Source organism: Hemiscyllium ocellatum, chromosome 29 (genome assembly GCF_020745735.1).
Source record: "Hemiscyllium ocellatum isolate sHemOce1 chromosome 29, sHemOce1.pat.X.cur, whole genome shotgun sequence".
In the NCBI taxonomy this organism is placed as follows: Eukaryota; Metazoa; Chordata; class Chondrichthyes; order Orectolobiformes; family Hemiscylliidae; genus Hemiscyllium; species Hemiscyllium ocellatum.
The window spans coordinates 21,564,083-21,576,932 of NC_083429.1; the positions used below are offsets into that span (position 1 = coordinate 21,564,083).

Genomic DNA, 12,850 nt, shown 5'->3' on the forward strand with positions numbered 1-12,850 from the left:
ACCACGTGCAATCTAGCATAGCAAATCTGCATACCTGAATAACTGCATATTTTTGGACTGAGGAAAGAAACCAGAGCACTTCAGGTAAACCCACACAGATGTGGGGAGAACGTGCAAACTCTACACAGTCACCTGAAGGTAAAACCAAATCTGGTGTCCCTGGTAATGTGAGGCAGCAGTGCTAGCGACTAAGCCACTGGGCTTCTACAGTCTATAAGGCAAATGGCATTTGTCAAGTCATGCAGAATTGTGGAACTGCTTCCTAGTCAACAAGCAAAATAGCCTTAACTCCTTTTAAACTCCTGAAAATCATCCAAATTTTTTTTTAGATTAGATTACTTACAGTGTGGAAACAGGCCCTTCGGCCCAACAAGTCCACACCGACCCGCCGAAGCGCAACCCACCCATACCCCTAACGTAACACTACGGACAATTTAACATGGCCAATTCACCTGACCCGCACATCTTTGGACTGTGGGAGGAAACCGGAGCACCCGGAGGAAACCCACGCAGACACGGGGAGAATGTGCAAACTCCACACAGTCAGTCGCCTGAGGCGGGAATTGAACCCAGGTCCCTGGCGCTGTAAGGCAGCAGTGCTAACCACTGTGCCACCGTGCTGCCCCAAATAGAACTTAATTCAGGCAGCTATTTTCTAATTGAAAAATGCTGAGCCAATCTAGGTGCATCTTTCTCAACTAATTTTGCCACATCAAGCTTGGGCCTGGGACTTCACTACAATTAGTGGTAACTGAACCAGCTGCTCATAAGAGACCACAACTGAAGTTGTACCTTTAATCTGTAAAGGTATAGGTGCTCAATCTAGCTGAGCTCTTGTGCAAATTTAAGTGTTGGAGACGAGAGCCAATTTTATTAAAGACTAGTTCTACTATCTATGCCAACATCAACCTCCATTAAAATCGGGTGACTATTTAACCATATATGTATTTTGATTGGTTCAGATTTGTGTGTTGCTAAGTAATTTAACTGTTCCAAGCCGGATGTACACAGACTTTTGAGGATTTGCACTCTCATGGATACTCCGGGGGACTCTTGCTGTCTCTTTTCTGCTGGCCCAGATCCTGAATAAAACTATAACTGTTTGGCTGAGGATTGGCTTTGTGTGGGGTTTCGCTGTGTATCTAGAGGAGCTCTGCTTAGGATATGTCCTGTGTAATTGCCTTCACTTAAATGGTGTTCCCCAAGCTCAGTTGGGCTAGTGAGGGTGTCTACTTCCATTTGAATACCCTGCAATTAATTTGCTCCACTTGCCATTTTTTTAATTGATAAAGTCAGTTGTGCAGTCCAGTTGGGTTTCAGCTAGTAAATGTTTTTTGCATGATTACATCAATAAAAGGCATATCAAATGGTTTCACGGCATCTCACTCAGGGTGAAAATAAAGTCACCCAGTGATTTTTGCCTTTGCCAGTGATCTTAACCTGGTCAAAAATTCCAATGCAGATTCTTGTATTCTCAAATTGCCAAGTAAAAATTATAGCATTTCAGAATTAGGAGGCTTGGCATTGCAATTTTCCTTGACTAAATCTGTCAACTCTTGAAAGGTTTTAGTATCTGGTGCCTCAAATTAGGTTCCTTATAGCCAAAAAAGCTTCCCAAATAAAAGCGTGATGCCAGAAATGCTTACCTCATCTTAAAGACCACGTTTACAAGTGAATTTCATCAGGAGTGTACTTTTCTCTTGTTGCCGTGGAAATAACTCCACAAAAGCCAGTATCCTAGCACCAAGTTATGCTCTATTTATACATCCTGGACTCTGTTCAAGCTTTTTCAGGGTTAACACAACCTCTGGCATGCTTGTTTTACATCTGTCAGCCAGGGCTCCCTGATTGCACTGGTTAACAACCCCAATCGGGCAAGTTAAAAATCAAACACCAGGTTATAGTCCAACAGGTTTAATAGGAAACACTAGCTTTCGGGCGCTGCTCCTACAACAGCCTGATGAAGGAGCAGCGCTCCGAAAGCTAATGCTTCTAATTAAACCTGATGGACTATAACCTGGTGTGGTGTGATTTTTAACTTTATCCACCCCAGTCCAACACCAGCATCTCCAAATCATGACTCCCAATCAGGGAACTCATTCGATGAGGTTCTCCTGGCTGACTTTGTTACAATCACCCCGCCACCTTTGGGGTTCTTCTTTTCAAATCGGGGACACGATGAACCAATTGTTTTAAATCACATTGCGGATTTTTTTTCAGCGGAATGTGCGAGTCTGCCGCGCAGGGGACTGAAGACCAACATTCACGTCAACACCTCCTTGCAGCGCCTGGTGACCGTCTCCAGGAAGTGACGCGACCTCCGGGAAGTGACGCGCCGTGGTCCTGACGTGTCCCTCTCCCCCGGATTATTCTGGATGGTTCTGAGGTAGCTCGCGCCATGCTCGACTTCTTCACCATCCTCAGTAAGGGTGGCATCGTGCTCTGGTGCTTCCAGGGCGTCAGCAGCCCCTTCAGCGGCACCGTCAATGCGCTCATTCGGAGCGTCATCCTCCAGGTGAGGGAGGGGGGCCCTGGGATCTGGAGGGCCGGGGAGTGAGAGAGGGAGGCCCCGGGGGATGGGGATGGGGAGCTTGGGACCCGGGACCCGGGACAGAGCACACTCAGGACCCGATCGCGGAGGCGGCGGTGGGGAGGAGAGGGGGTCGACCCATGGCCTGGGAGGGAGAGGGGGTCGACCCATGGCCTGGGAGGGAGAGGGGGTCGACCCATGGCCTGGGAGGGAGAGGGGGTCGACCCATGGCCTGGGAGGGAGAGGGGGTCGACCCATGGCCTGGGAGGGAGAGGGGGTCGACCCATGGCCTGGGAGGGAGAGGGGGTCGACCCATGGCCTGGGAGGGAGAGGGGGTCGACCCATGGCCTGGGAGGGAGAGGGGGTCGACCCATGGCCTGGGAGGGAGAGGGGGTCGTTGGAAACTCCGGCCTCTGGTTGATTGCCCCCTTTCCCGCGAACCATTTACGTCGCCGCTAGACCCCTGAACAGGTTGTCAATAAAGCGTTGGATTAGGGAACGATCTAAAGCGGAGAATAACGGAATTGCTTGCCTCCTCGATTGAGAGTAGTAATTGCCCATCTCACTGAATCAATAGTTGGTCATACTGAGTCTTAATCTTTCGCTGACGCAAGACTCGAAGAAGTAACATGTTTCACAAACTCAGCTTTTCAAAGTATGCTGCATCAAATTGTGTACTCTTGGAAGTGTGGCTGCTGTTGTCATTTGCAGCACCCATTTTACAGAGCATTGTTCTGTAAGTATCGGTGTGATCGTACTCACATCATTTGTTTTCATGATGTAGGTCAAATAATTAAATAGTAAGGGATCCTTCCATATCCGCCACAAGTTCACCTGTACCTCCACACACATCATCTATTGCATCCGCTGCACCCGATGTGGCCTCCTCTATATTGGGGAGACGGGCCGCTTACTTGCGGAACGCTTCAGAGAACACCTCCGGGCCGCCCGAACCAACCAACCCAACCACCCCGTGGCTCAACACTTTAACTCTCCCTCCCACTCCACCGAGGACATGCAGGTCCTTGGACTCCTCCACCGGCAGACCATAACAACACGACGGCTGGAGGAGGAGCGCCTCATCTTCCGCCTGGGAACCCTCCAACCACAAGGAAGGAACTCAGATTTCTCCAGTTTCCTCATTTCCCCTTCCCCCACCTTGTCTCAGTCGGTTCCCTCAACTCAGCACCGCCTTCCTAACCTGCAATCTTCTTCCTGACCTCTCCGCCCCCATCCCACTCCGGCCTATCACCCTCACCTTGACCTCCTTCCATCTATCACATCTCCATCGCCCCTCCCCCAAGTCCCTCCTCCCTACCTTTTATCTTAGCCTGCTTGGCACACTCTCCTCATTCCTGATGAAGGGCTTATGCCCGAAACGTCGAATTTCCTATTCCTTGGATGCTGCCTAACCAGCTGTGCTTTAACCAGCAACACATTTTCAGCAGCATCAGAAATAATTAAATACCAGCCCAGTTAGGATGATGAACTTGCCCTTTTTTTTTAAATCAGAATATTTTCTGCTCACCTTTGAAAGTAGACAGTTGTCAACTTAGATTTTTGCACTCAAATGTTTGGATTAGGATGCAAATTTTGTAACATGGAGTTGAGTGTTACTGATCGAGCTATCAGCAAAATGAACTTTTCATAGCCCTAGTTTGAATAAATAACTATGAACCAAACATATGTAAAACCAAATTAATAGTATAGGCAGCATGATGCATTGGGAAATGAGGTGATAGAACATAGAAAGATACAGCGCAGTACAGGCCCTTCGGCCCTCGATGTTGCGCCGATCCAAGCCCACCTAACCTACACTAGCCCACTTTCCTCCATAAGCCTATCCGATGCCCCTTTAAATGCCCATAAAGAGGGAGAGTCCACCACTGTTACTGGCAGGGCATTCCATGAACTCACGCCTCGCTGAGTAAAGAATCTACCCCTAACATCAGTCCTATACCTACCACCCCTTAATTTAAAGCTATGCCCCCTCGTAATAGCTGACTCCATACGTGGAAAAAGGTTCTCATGGTCAACCCTATCTAAACCCCTAATGATCTTGTACACCTCTATCAAGTCACCCCTAAACCTTCTTTTCTCCAATGACAGCCCCAAGTGCCTCAGCCTTTCCTCATATGATCTTCCTACCATACCAGGCAACATCCTGGTAAACCTCCTCTGCACCCGTTCCAGTGCCTCCACATCCTTCCTATAGTATGGCGATCAAAACTGCACACAATACTCCAGATGAGGCCGCACCAGAGTCTTATACAACTGCAACATGACCTCAGGACTCCGGAACTCAATTCCTCTACCAATAAAGCCCAGTACACCATATGCCTTCCTCACAGCACTATTTACCTGGGTGGCAACTTTCAGAGATCTGTGTACATGGACACCAAGATCCCTCTGCTCATCCACACTACCAAGTATCCGACCATTAGCCCAGTACTCCATCTTCTTGTTACTCTTACCTGATGAATCTAGTTTACTTCAAATGTGTGCAGTTTGCAAAGTTTCAGTCTTATGTTTAAGCAGTGCGCTGTCAGAGTTCCCAGCTGGGACTAGATATTTTTAAAAAATGGATTATAAATTTCCTGAGTTTATGCAATGCATAACTATAATATCAAAATGACTTCTCATGCTTGTTCATATTAACTAAGGACAATCCAGTTTGGGAATGTTGATTTAAAGACATATGCTTTTATCTCTGATTTGTCCCAGTTTCCCTCATTATTGCATCTAAAATCACTTTGTATTTTGAGTGTTGTTATGTTGGACAATAGAAATTTTGACTGTTTATTCATTGAGTAGGAGGTGTATAGCCCACATTACTGTATTGAGACCTTGTATAGAAATACAGACATAGCTGCATTTGTAATTCAGCATTAAATACAGTAACCTGATTAGTGTGGTAGCTGCAATCTTGCCATTGTAGAATTTATCTTCCCATTTGGATATAACTTGTTTTTACATCTCTGTACAATATTTACTGTATTTCATTTTGCGTTTGGGGAGAAGGATGAACATTTGTTCGTCATTCTCCGCAGCATACATCATCAGTATCAAACATAACTAGGAATGATCCACCAGGTGGCATATTGTGATCTGGGGATACCTGCATGATATTTTCCCCTTGCTTTGTGTGTAGTTTATGATCTCTAGGCATTGTGTGAAGCAAAGAGACTGGTAACAGGCTTTGGAATCACACTGGGGAGTTCAAGCCCTTGCTTGTTAGTCAAATTCCAAAGCTGAATTTAGAATGATTGAAGTACAAAATGAATGACAAGTCCTAATTGCTGTTCTGGGTTGCTTCTACAAATAAAGCATAAAATGAGCTATCAAATTGGGATGATTGTGAAATTGTTATGTTGACCTTCAAGAATTGTCAGGTTTTTTTTCTCTTCAGTTGAATAGAATAAGAGAATCAAGACTGTGGTGTTTATCTTGCCCCAGTTCAGGTAGAAGTGATATTATGTAATATTGTCTTCATTGTATTGGCAAAAAATCAAACCAGCTTCAGTGATCTCTGCTGAGAAGTGTAAGCTGAATTGGACTGGCTACGGCTTTCCTTGTTATTGAATAGCTTAGCGATCACCTTGCATTTATAGAAGAGGTTCTTTCTGAGGAGAGTTTCAAGGAATGTGGGAGAAAAGGATCTTAAAGTGAGAAGTTCAAAATGCAGAAAACATCATCTGAACGACTTGACTAGTTTCATATTTAAGATTGGAAAATTAATCAGAAAGCCAATCTGAATTGCTCTGGTGATTTATTGCCTCTGCAATCAAACAGCTTGTTGGCTGTCATCGCTTTGGTACATGTTCTTGATTTATGTTGCCAACTCTATTAACAATTGGCAAAAAAAATCACAAAATAGTTGTGCATGCTGGAACTCTGAAACAAAAACAGAACTTACTGGAAAAACTCAGCAGGTCTGGCAAGTTCTGTGGAGAGAAATCAGTTAACATTTCAGGTCAGCTGTCACTGACCCAAAATGTTAACTCTGTCTCTCCGCAGATACTGCCAGACCTGGTGAGGTTTTCCACCATTTCTATTTTTATTTGCTATTAATTTGTCCCTTGTCATCAAAATACGATATCAATTTTCAAACAGCACAATTTTGCAGAAGCATAGCCAGTTATTAATTTAATAATTAAATTTTATGTTGTTTATAGTGTTGGTTGAAGGATTAATATTGGCCAGAATATACAATCTTTGCAAACCAAAGAATTTTGTCGCTAGGGAGTGAACCTGTCAAGGCTTCTACTCCTATTTTTGTTCTTGGCTAACACCTATTTGTCATCTGTCAGGAGATGGGTTAAATAAATTGGAATCAAAGATTGACAGAAGAAATGGTAGTTGATCAATGGTCTGCTCTCAAAGAATAGGTGGTTCACAAACAGTTAAGGCATGTTTCCCCCAAAGGGAAGATCAGGCAAACAAATCCAGAGGTCTCTGGATGACTAGATAGATATTGTGATAAAAGGTAATATGTGCTTAGGGCATGTAAGTTAGAAATTACACTTGAGAACCCTCAGGCTGAAGATGGAAGGTTCAGAAGGATGATGAAAAGGCAAATAAGAAGGGCCAAGAGGGAGTATTGAAAGAAACTTGCAGTGAACAGGAAAAGGAATCCCAAAGTTTTCTGTGGACACAATCAGTAAAAGGGAAGCAGAAGAAGAAATTGAGCTGATTAGGAGCCAGAAAAGAATTAGCGTATAAATGCAGAGGTCTTGATTGAAGTATTAAACGAATATTTATATTTGCATTGGCCCTTCAGGGAGGAAGATGGTACCCAGGCCCTGGTAAAAATGCAGGAAACGCAGACATGAGGAATTTAAAATTTGTAAGGCTGATGTTTTGGATAGGCTATTGGCACATAAAGTTGGCAAGTTTTACAAAGATGCTGAAGGAAGTGAGGGTGGGAATTGAAGAATTACTGGTATTCATTTTTCAGTCACTCAGGTGCTGTCAGAGGGCTGGAGAATTGCAAACTATTCTGTGGTTCAAACTATGACGCAGAGATAAGCTCAGCAATTAGACTAGTCATCTTTGCTTTCAGAAACTTGGACAATAATTATGGGCAAAAAATAATAGTCACATCGTCAATGTGGATTAACTAAAGAGAACGAAAATGGATTTCATTTGGGAAAATAATATTCAATTAACTTGAGCTTTTAGATGTGGTAACAGAAGATATTTGATTCACTACCACTTGAGAACCTTTTTCAGCAAAGTTAGAATAAAAAAGGATAGTAACAACATGGATACAAAAGTAGCTGAATGACGAGAAAGACTAATGGATAGTTGAGGAAGCAGTGACATAATGGTAATGCCACTGGATTAGTAGTATAAAAACCCAGAGTAATTTTATGGGATATGGGCTTAAATCCCACCATGGCACATGGTGAAATTCTAATTTATTAGAAATTAGGAATAGAATCCTCGCAAAATGACAACTGGATAGCTGCTGCCAATTGTTGTAAAAACCCATCTAGTTTAGTATTGCCATTTAGGGAAGGAAATTGGCTATGCTTGTTTGGCCCACATGTGACTCCAGACCCACAACAATCTGTTTACCTAACTGTCTGTGTAACTGAGGATCATCAATGAACGCCAGCCTAAATAGTAATGCCAATGAGTTATGAATGAATTTTTAAAAAGATGTTGTTCAGGCACCATTTAATGGTGCAATTCCCTGGGTCCAGTGTTTTTTCACTCACTTTCAGTTGTGGGAGGGTTGATAGCTTTTGCTGATAGTATTTTAATTAGCTAGACATTGCAGTTTAATGCACATTTTTTAATATCTGCTAATTGAAAGGACTTTACAAGTATTATAAATGGAGGAATATAGTTTAGGACCTCAATAATACAAAGATGTATATGTTGGTGCAGTGAGCACATCAGGTGGCAGATGAGGTCCACAAGACCATAACACACAGGAATAGAAGTAAGGCCATTCGGCCCAGCAAGTCCACTCTGCCACTTAATCATGGCTGATGAGCATTTCAACTCCACTTACCTGCACTCTCCCCGTAGCCCTTAATTCCTTGCGAGATCAAGAATTTATCAATCTCTGCCTTGAAGACGTTTAATGCCCGGCCTCCGCTGCACTCCATGGCAATGAATTCCATTGGCCCACCACTCACTGGCTGAAGAAATGTTTCCTTATTTCTGTTCTAAATTTACTCCCCCTAATTGTAAGGCTGTGCCCACGGGTCCTGGTCTTCCCACCTTTTGTAAGCCATGTATTATCTTGTACGTTTCTATTAGATATCCCCTTTACCTTCTAAACTCTAATGAATATAATCCCAGGATCCTGAGCTGTTCATCTTATGTTAGGCCTACCATTCCAGGGATCATCTGTGTGAATCTCCACTGGACATGCTCCGGTGCCAGTATATCCTTTCTGAGGTGTGGCACCTGAAGTTGGACACAGTATTCTAAATGGAACCTAACTAGAGCTCAGAAGCACATTGCTGCTTTTACATTTCAACCTGCTTGATATAAATGACAACATTACATTTTCTTTCTGAATCACAGACTGAACCTGCAAGCTTAACCTTTAAAGAATCCTGGACTAGCACTACCCTTTATACTTCGGCTTTATGAATTTTTTTACTGTTTAGAAAATAGTTCATGCTTGTGGTCTTTTTTTCCTGTTGAATTTCATCAGCCATTCCCTGGACCACTCTCCTGAACTGTCTAAATCTTTCTGCAGCCTCTCCACTTCCTCAGCACTGCCTGCCTGTCCACCTAACTTGGTATCATCGGCAAACTTGGCCAGAATGCTCCCAGTCCCTTCATCCAGATCATTAATTTATAAAGTGAACAGCTGTGGCCCCAACACTGAACCCTGTGGAACACCACTTGTCACCAGCTGCCATTCTGAAAAAGAACCTTTTATCCCGACTCTCACCTTTCTGTCAGACAACCAATCCTCAATCCATGCCAGTACCTCACCTTGAACACCATGGGCTCTCACCTTACTCAGCAGCCTCTCATGAAACACCTTATCAGAAGTCTTTTTTGGAAGTGTAGATAGATAACATCCACTGGTTTCCCTGGGTTATACTTGTTACCTCTTCAAAGAATTCTACAGGTTTGTCAGGCACGACCTCTCCATACTAAATCCATGCTGACTTGTTCTAATCCGACCCTGTACTTCAAAGAATTTAGAAATCTCATCCTTAACAACGGATTCTAGAATTTTACCAACAACCAAAGTAATGCTAATTTGTCTATAATTTTTCACCTTTTGTCTTCATTCTTCCTTTTAATAAGGGGGTTACAACAGCGATCTTCCAATCATCTGGGAATTTCCTGACTCCAGTGACTTTTGAAAGATCACAACCCATGCCTCCACTGTTTCCTCAGCCACATCCTCAGAACTCTATGATGTAGCCCATCAGGGCCAGGAGGTTGATCAATTTTTGGACCTTTTAGCTTTTCTACACTTTCTCTTTTGTAATGGCTACCATACTCAACTCTGCCCGTGACTCTCCTTAATTGTTGGGATATCACTGATGTCTTCCACTGTGAAGACTGACGCAAATTACTTATTACTTTCTTCAGCTGTTTCCTTATCTCCCATCGCTAGCCTTCCAGCATCAATTTGGAGTGGCCCAGTGTCTGCTTTTGCCTCTCGTTTGTTTCTTATGTATTAAAATAAACTTTTACTGTCATTTCTAATATTACTGGTTAGCCTACCTTCATATTTGATGTTGTCCTTTCTTATTTCTCTCTTTGTCATCCTCTGTTTATTTTGTAGTCTTCCCTGTCTTCTGATATCTCAGTACTCTTGGCCACTTTATAGGCTCCCTCTTTTTCTTTGATACATTTCCTGTCTTGCTTTGTCAACCATAACTGTCTAATTCCCCCCCCTGCCCCTCACAATCTTTCTTTTCTTTGGGATGAACTGTGTCCTCAATTATACCCAGAAACTCCTGCCATTGTTGCTCTACTGTCTTCCCCATTAGGTTCCGTTTCTAGCCCGATTTTTGTCAGTTCCTCTATCATGCCCATGTAGTTACCTTTATTTAACATAACACCATTACATCTGATATTGTCTTCTCTTTCAAATTGCAGACTGAACTCTACCATATTATGATCGCTGCATCCTAAATGTTCCCTTAGTCAGGAGAAGTAAGAGGTAATCGTTTTGGTAGGAAGAATGTACAGATACAGTAGAAAGTGAAGGCTGTTACTCCAAAGGGAGTGCAGGAACAGAGGGCTTTTTTTTGTGTGTATGCATAGCTATTAAATGTGGCAGTGCCAGTTGAGAGCGGTAAGTACATCATTCTGTATCCCTGGTTTTATTAATGAGGTGGAGAGTAAAAAGTCAGACTTATGTTGAATATCTAGAAGATGATCGTCCAACTTCAGCAGGAGTATTGCATCCAGTTGTGGACAGTGCACCTTAAGAAAGATATGATGGAAAGTGTGTAGAAGAGGTTTAGGGGAATGGTTCCAGTGATGAGGAATTTCAGTTATTATGAAGATAGATTGGAGAAGGTGGCAGAATTTGGAGCGATAAAGGCTGAGAGGAGATCTGGTTGAAGTGATCAAAATCATGAGAGATCTCGATAGAAAAAGTGGGGAGAAAATGTTCTTCCTCATGAACTGATTGAGAACGAGATGACATAGAATTTAAATCCACTTCCGAAAGATGCATAGGTGATATGAGGGAAAGATTTTTTTTCCGTGCAGCAAGTGATTAGGATCTGCAGTGAACTGCCTGAGTGTGTGGTGTAGGTAAGCTCAATTAAGATGTTAAGTTCTTTTACTGACGTTTCATACACGAGATGCAATTCGCACCCACCAACTTTTGCAAATAGTTAAAGTTTATTAAAACCTACACAACCTAGTTGACCCCTTTGACCCTCCTCACAGACATGCAAAGTCGAGTCAAAGAGGCCCAAAACAAAGAAAATACATCCCCTTTTTACAGGTCAGTTGGTAATGCTTACATGTACTCTGGCCTCTCCCTCACCGTCACCTGCCATTGAAGACAAACCCCCAGCTATTCCCTAACAGTCAAATGTTAACCGAGGTACAATGGTAGGATGAGATCCTCCTCTGAGATAATGTAAATGCCCTAATCCTGGGTAATCATTATGCAAGCGATTTCCTGACTCGGTGATTCCCGAAGACAATGTAGATGTGATATGCCCTAGCTTCGGGGGATGGCTGTGAAAGCATTTCTGAAAGTTTAATTTGATAATGGGGGAGTAGTAGCAAATGACTGCATTAATGGAGTGGGAGTCATCCACATTCCTGTATGAATGTCGTCCCCACCCACTTCCAGGATGTTCAACTAGTGTAATTTAACCCTTTAATATTACATTAATGTCCAGAGAGATGCTCCCATTTAATCTTTTAACATTACGATGATACTCAAAAGCAAGGTAGATGTTTCAATGAAAAAGTACAATGTGCAGGGTTCCAGGGAAAAGGCAGAAAAATGGCATCAGGTAAGATGCTCATTGGAACAATGGCCATAACTTGCTTGGTAACAGTTGTGAATCTGCTACCTCTTTTCTGACATCTGAAAGTATGGGGCTACTTTTCATATATATGTTGTCAACACCCAGCTCTACAAATTCTCCACTTCCCTCAACTCATTTACAGTGTCTGAATTGCCAGGATGGTTGACTGACATTCAACACTGATTATTCCATATAATGGATAGCCAAACTAGTGGCAGTTTGGTCCCTATTGCAAACTCAATCCCCTAATCACTGATTCTGTCCAATTTCCTGACAATCATTTGAGGCTGTACCAGACTATAGTGTCATAAGTGGCTACAAGATGACAACCAAGCATGTATCAATGTCGTAATTAAGATAACCTATTTCCATGACACTGTCCAACTCAGTTAATCTATTCCTGAAACTCTCATCAGGCTTTTGTTACTGACTGGACTTGTTTATTGGAAAGCTCTACTGCTCAGCTTCCCATGCACTACTTTTATGTAAGCTTGAGGCATCTCTTGCATGAACCTTAACACAAACCGTGTCTCATTTATGCAGCAACCCTGTGTTCACTGACATACATTGGCTTGCAAACCTTGGATTTAAAGTTATAATGCTTCTTTCCAAATAATAATGGCATAAGGAAGAAGAGCATGTATAGATGATACAGCTCCTTGAAGGAGGAGTAAACATGAATGGAGAGAGTTTGCTTTGACTCCTATTTTTCCGCGTGCTCTGCATAAATCCCTTGATGGCATTGCCCCACCCCTCTTCTTCCAGCCCCATAACCTTCCAAGATAACACGTTTTAATTTTGATTTTTTGAGCATCCCTGATGTGAATGTGTA

At 42.9% G+C, this 12,850-nt stretch overlaps 1 protein-coding gene across 2 annotated transcripts in view; it reads left to right on the forward strand.

Annotated features, from left to right (window-relative positions):
- Nucleotides 1–2,331: 2,331 nt before the first annotated feature.
- Nucleotides 2,332–12,850, forward strand: part of srpra (SRP receptor subunit alpha) — a 77,290-nt gene continuing 66,771 nt past the window's right edge. For both annotated transcript variants that reach the window (XM_060846700.1, XM_060846701.1), the window contains exon 1: nt 2,332–2,515. In XM_060846700.1, the coding sequence (XP_060702683.1) occupies nt 2,399–2,515 (117 nt within the window). In that variant the 5' untranslated portion in view covers nt 2,332–2,398. The remainder of the gene's footprint in view (nt 2,516–12,850) is intronic.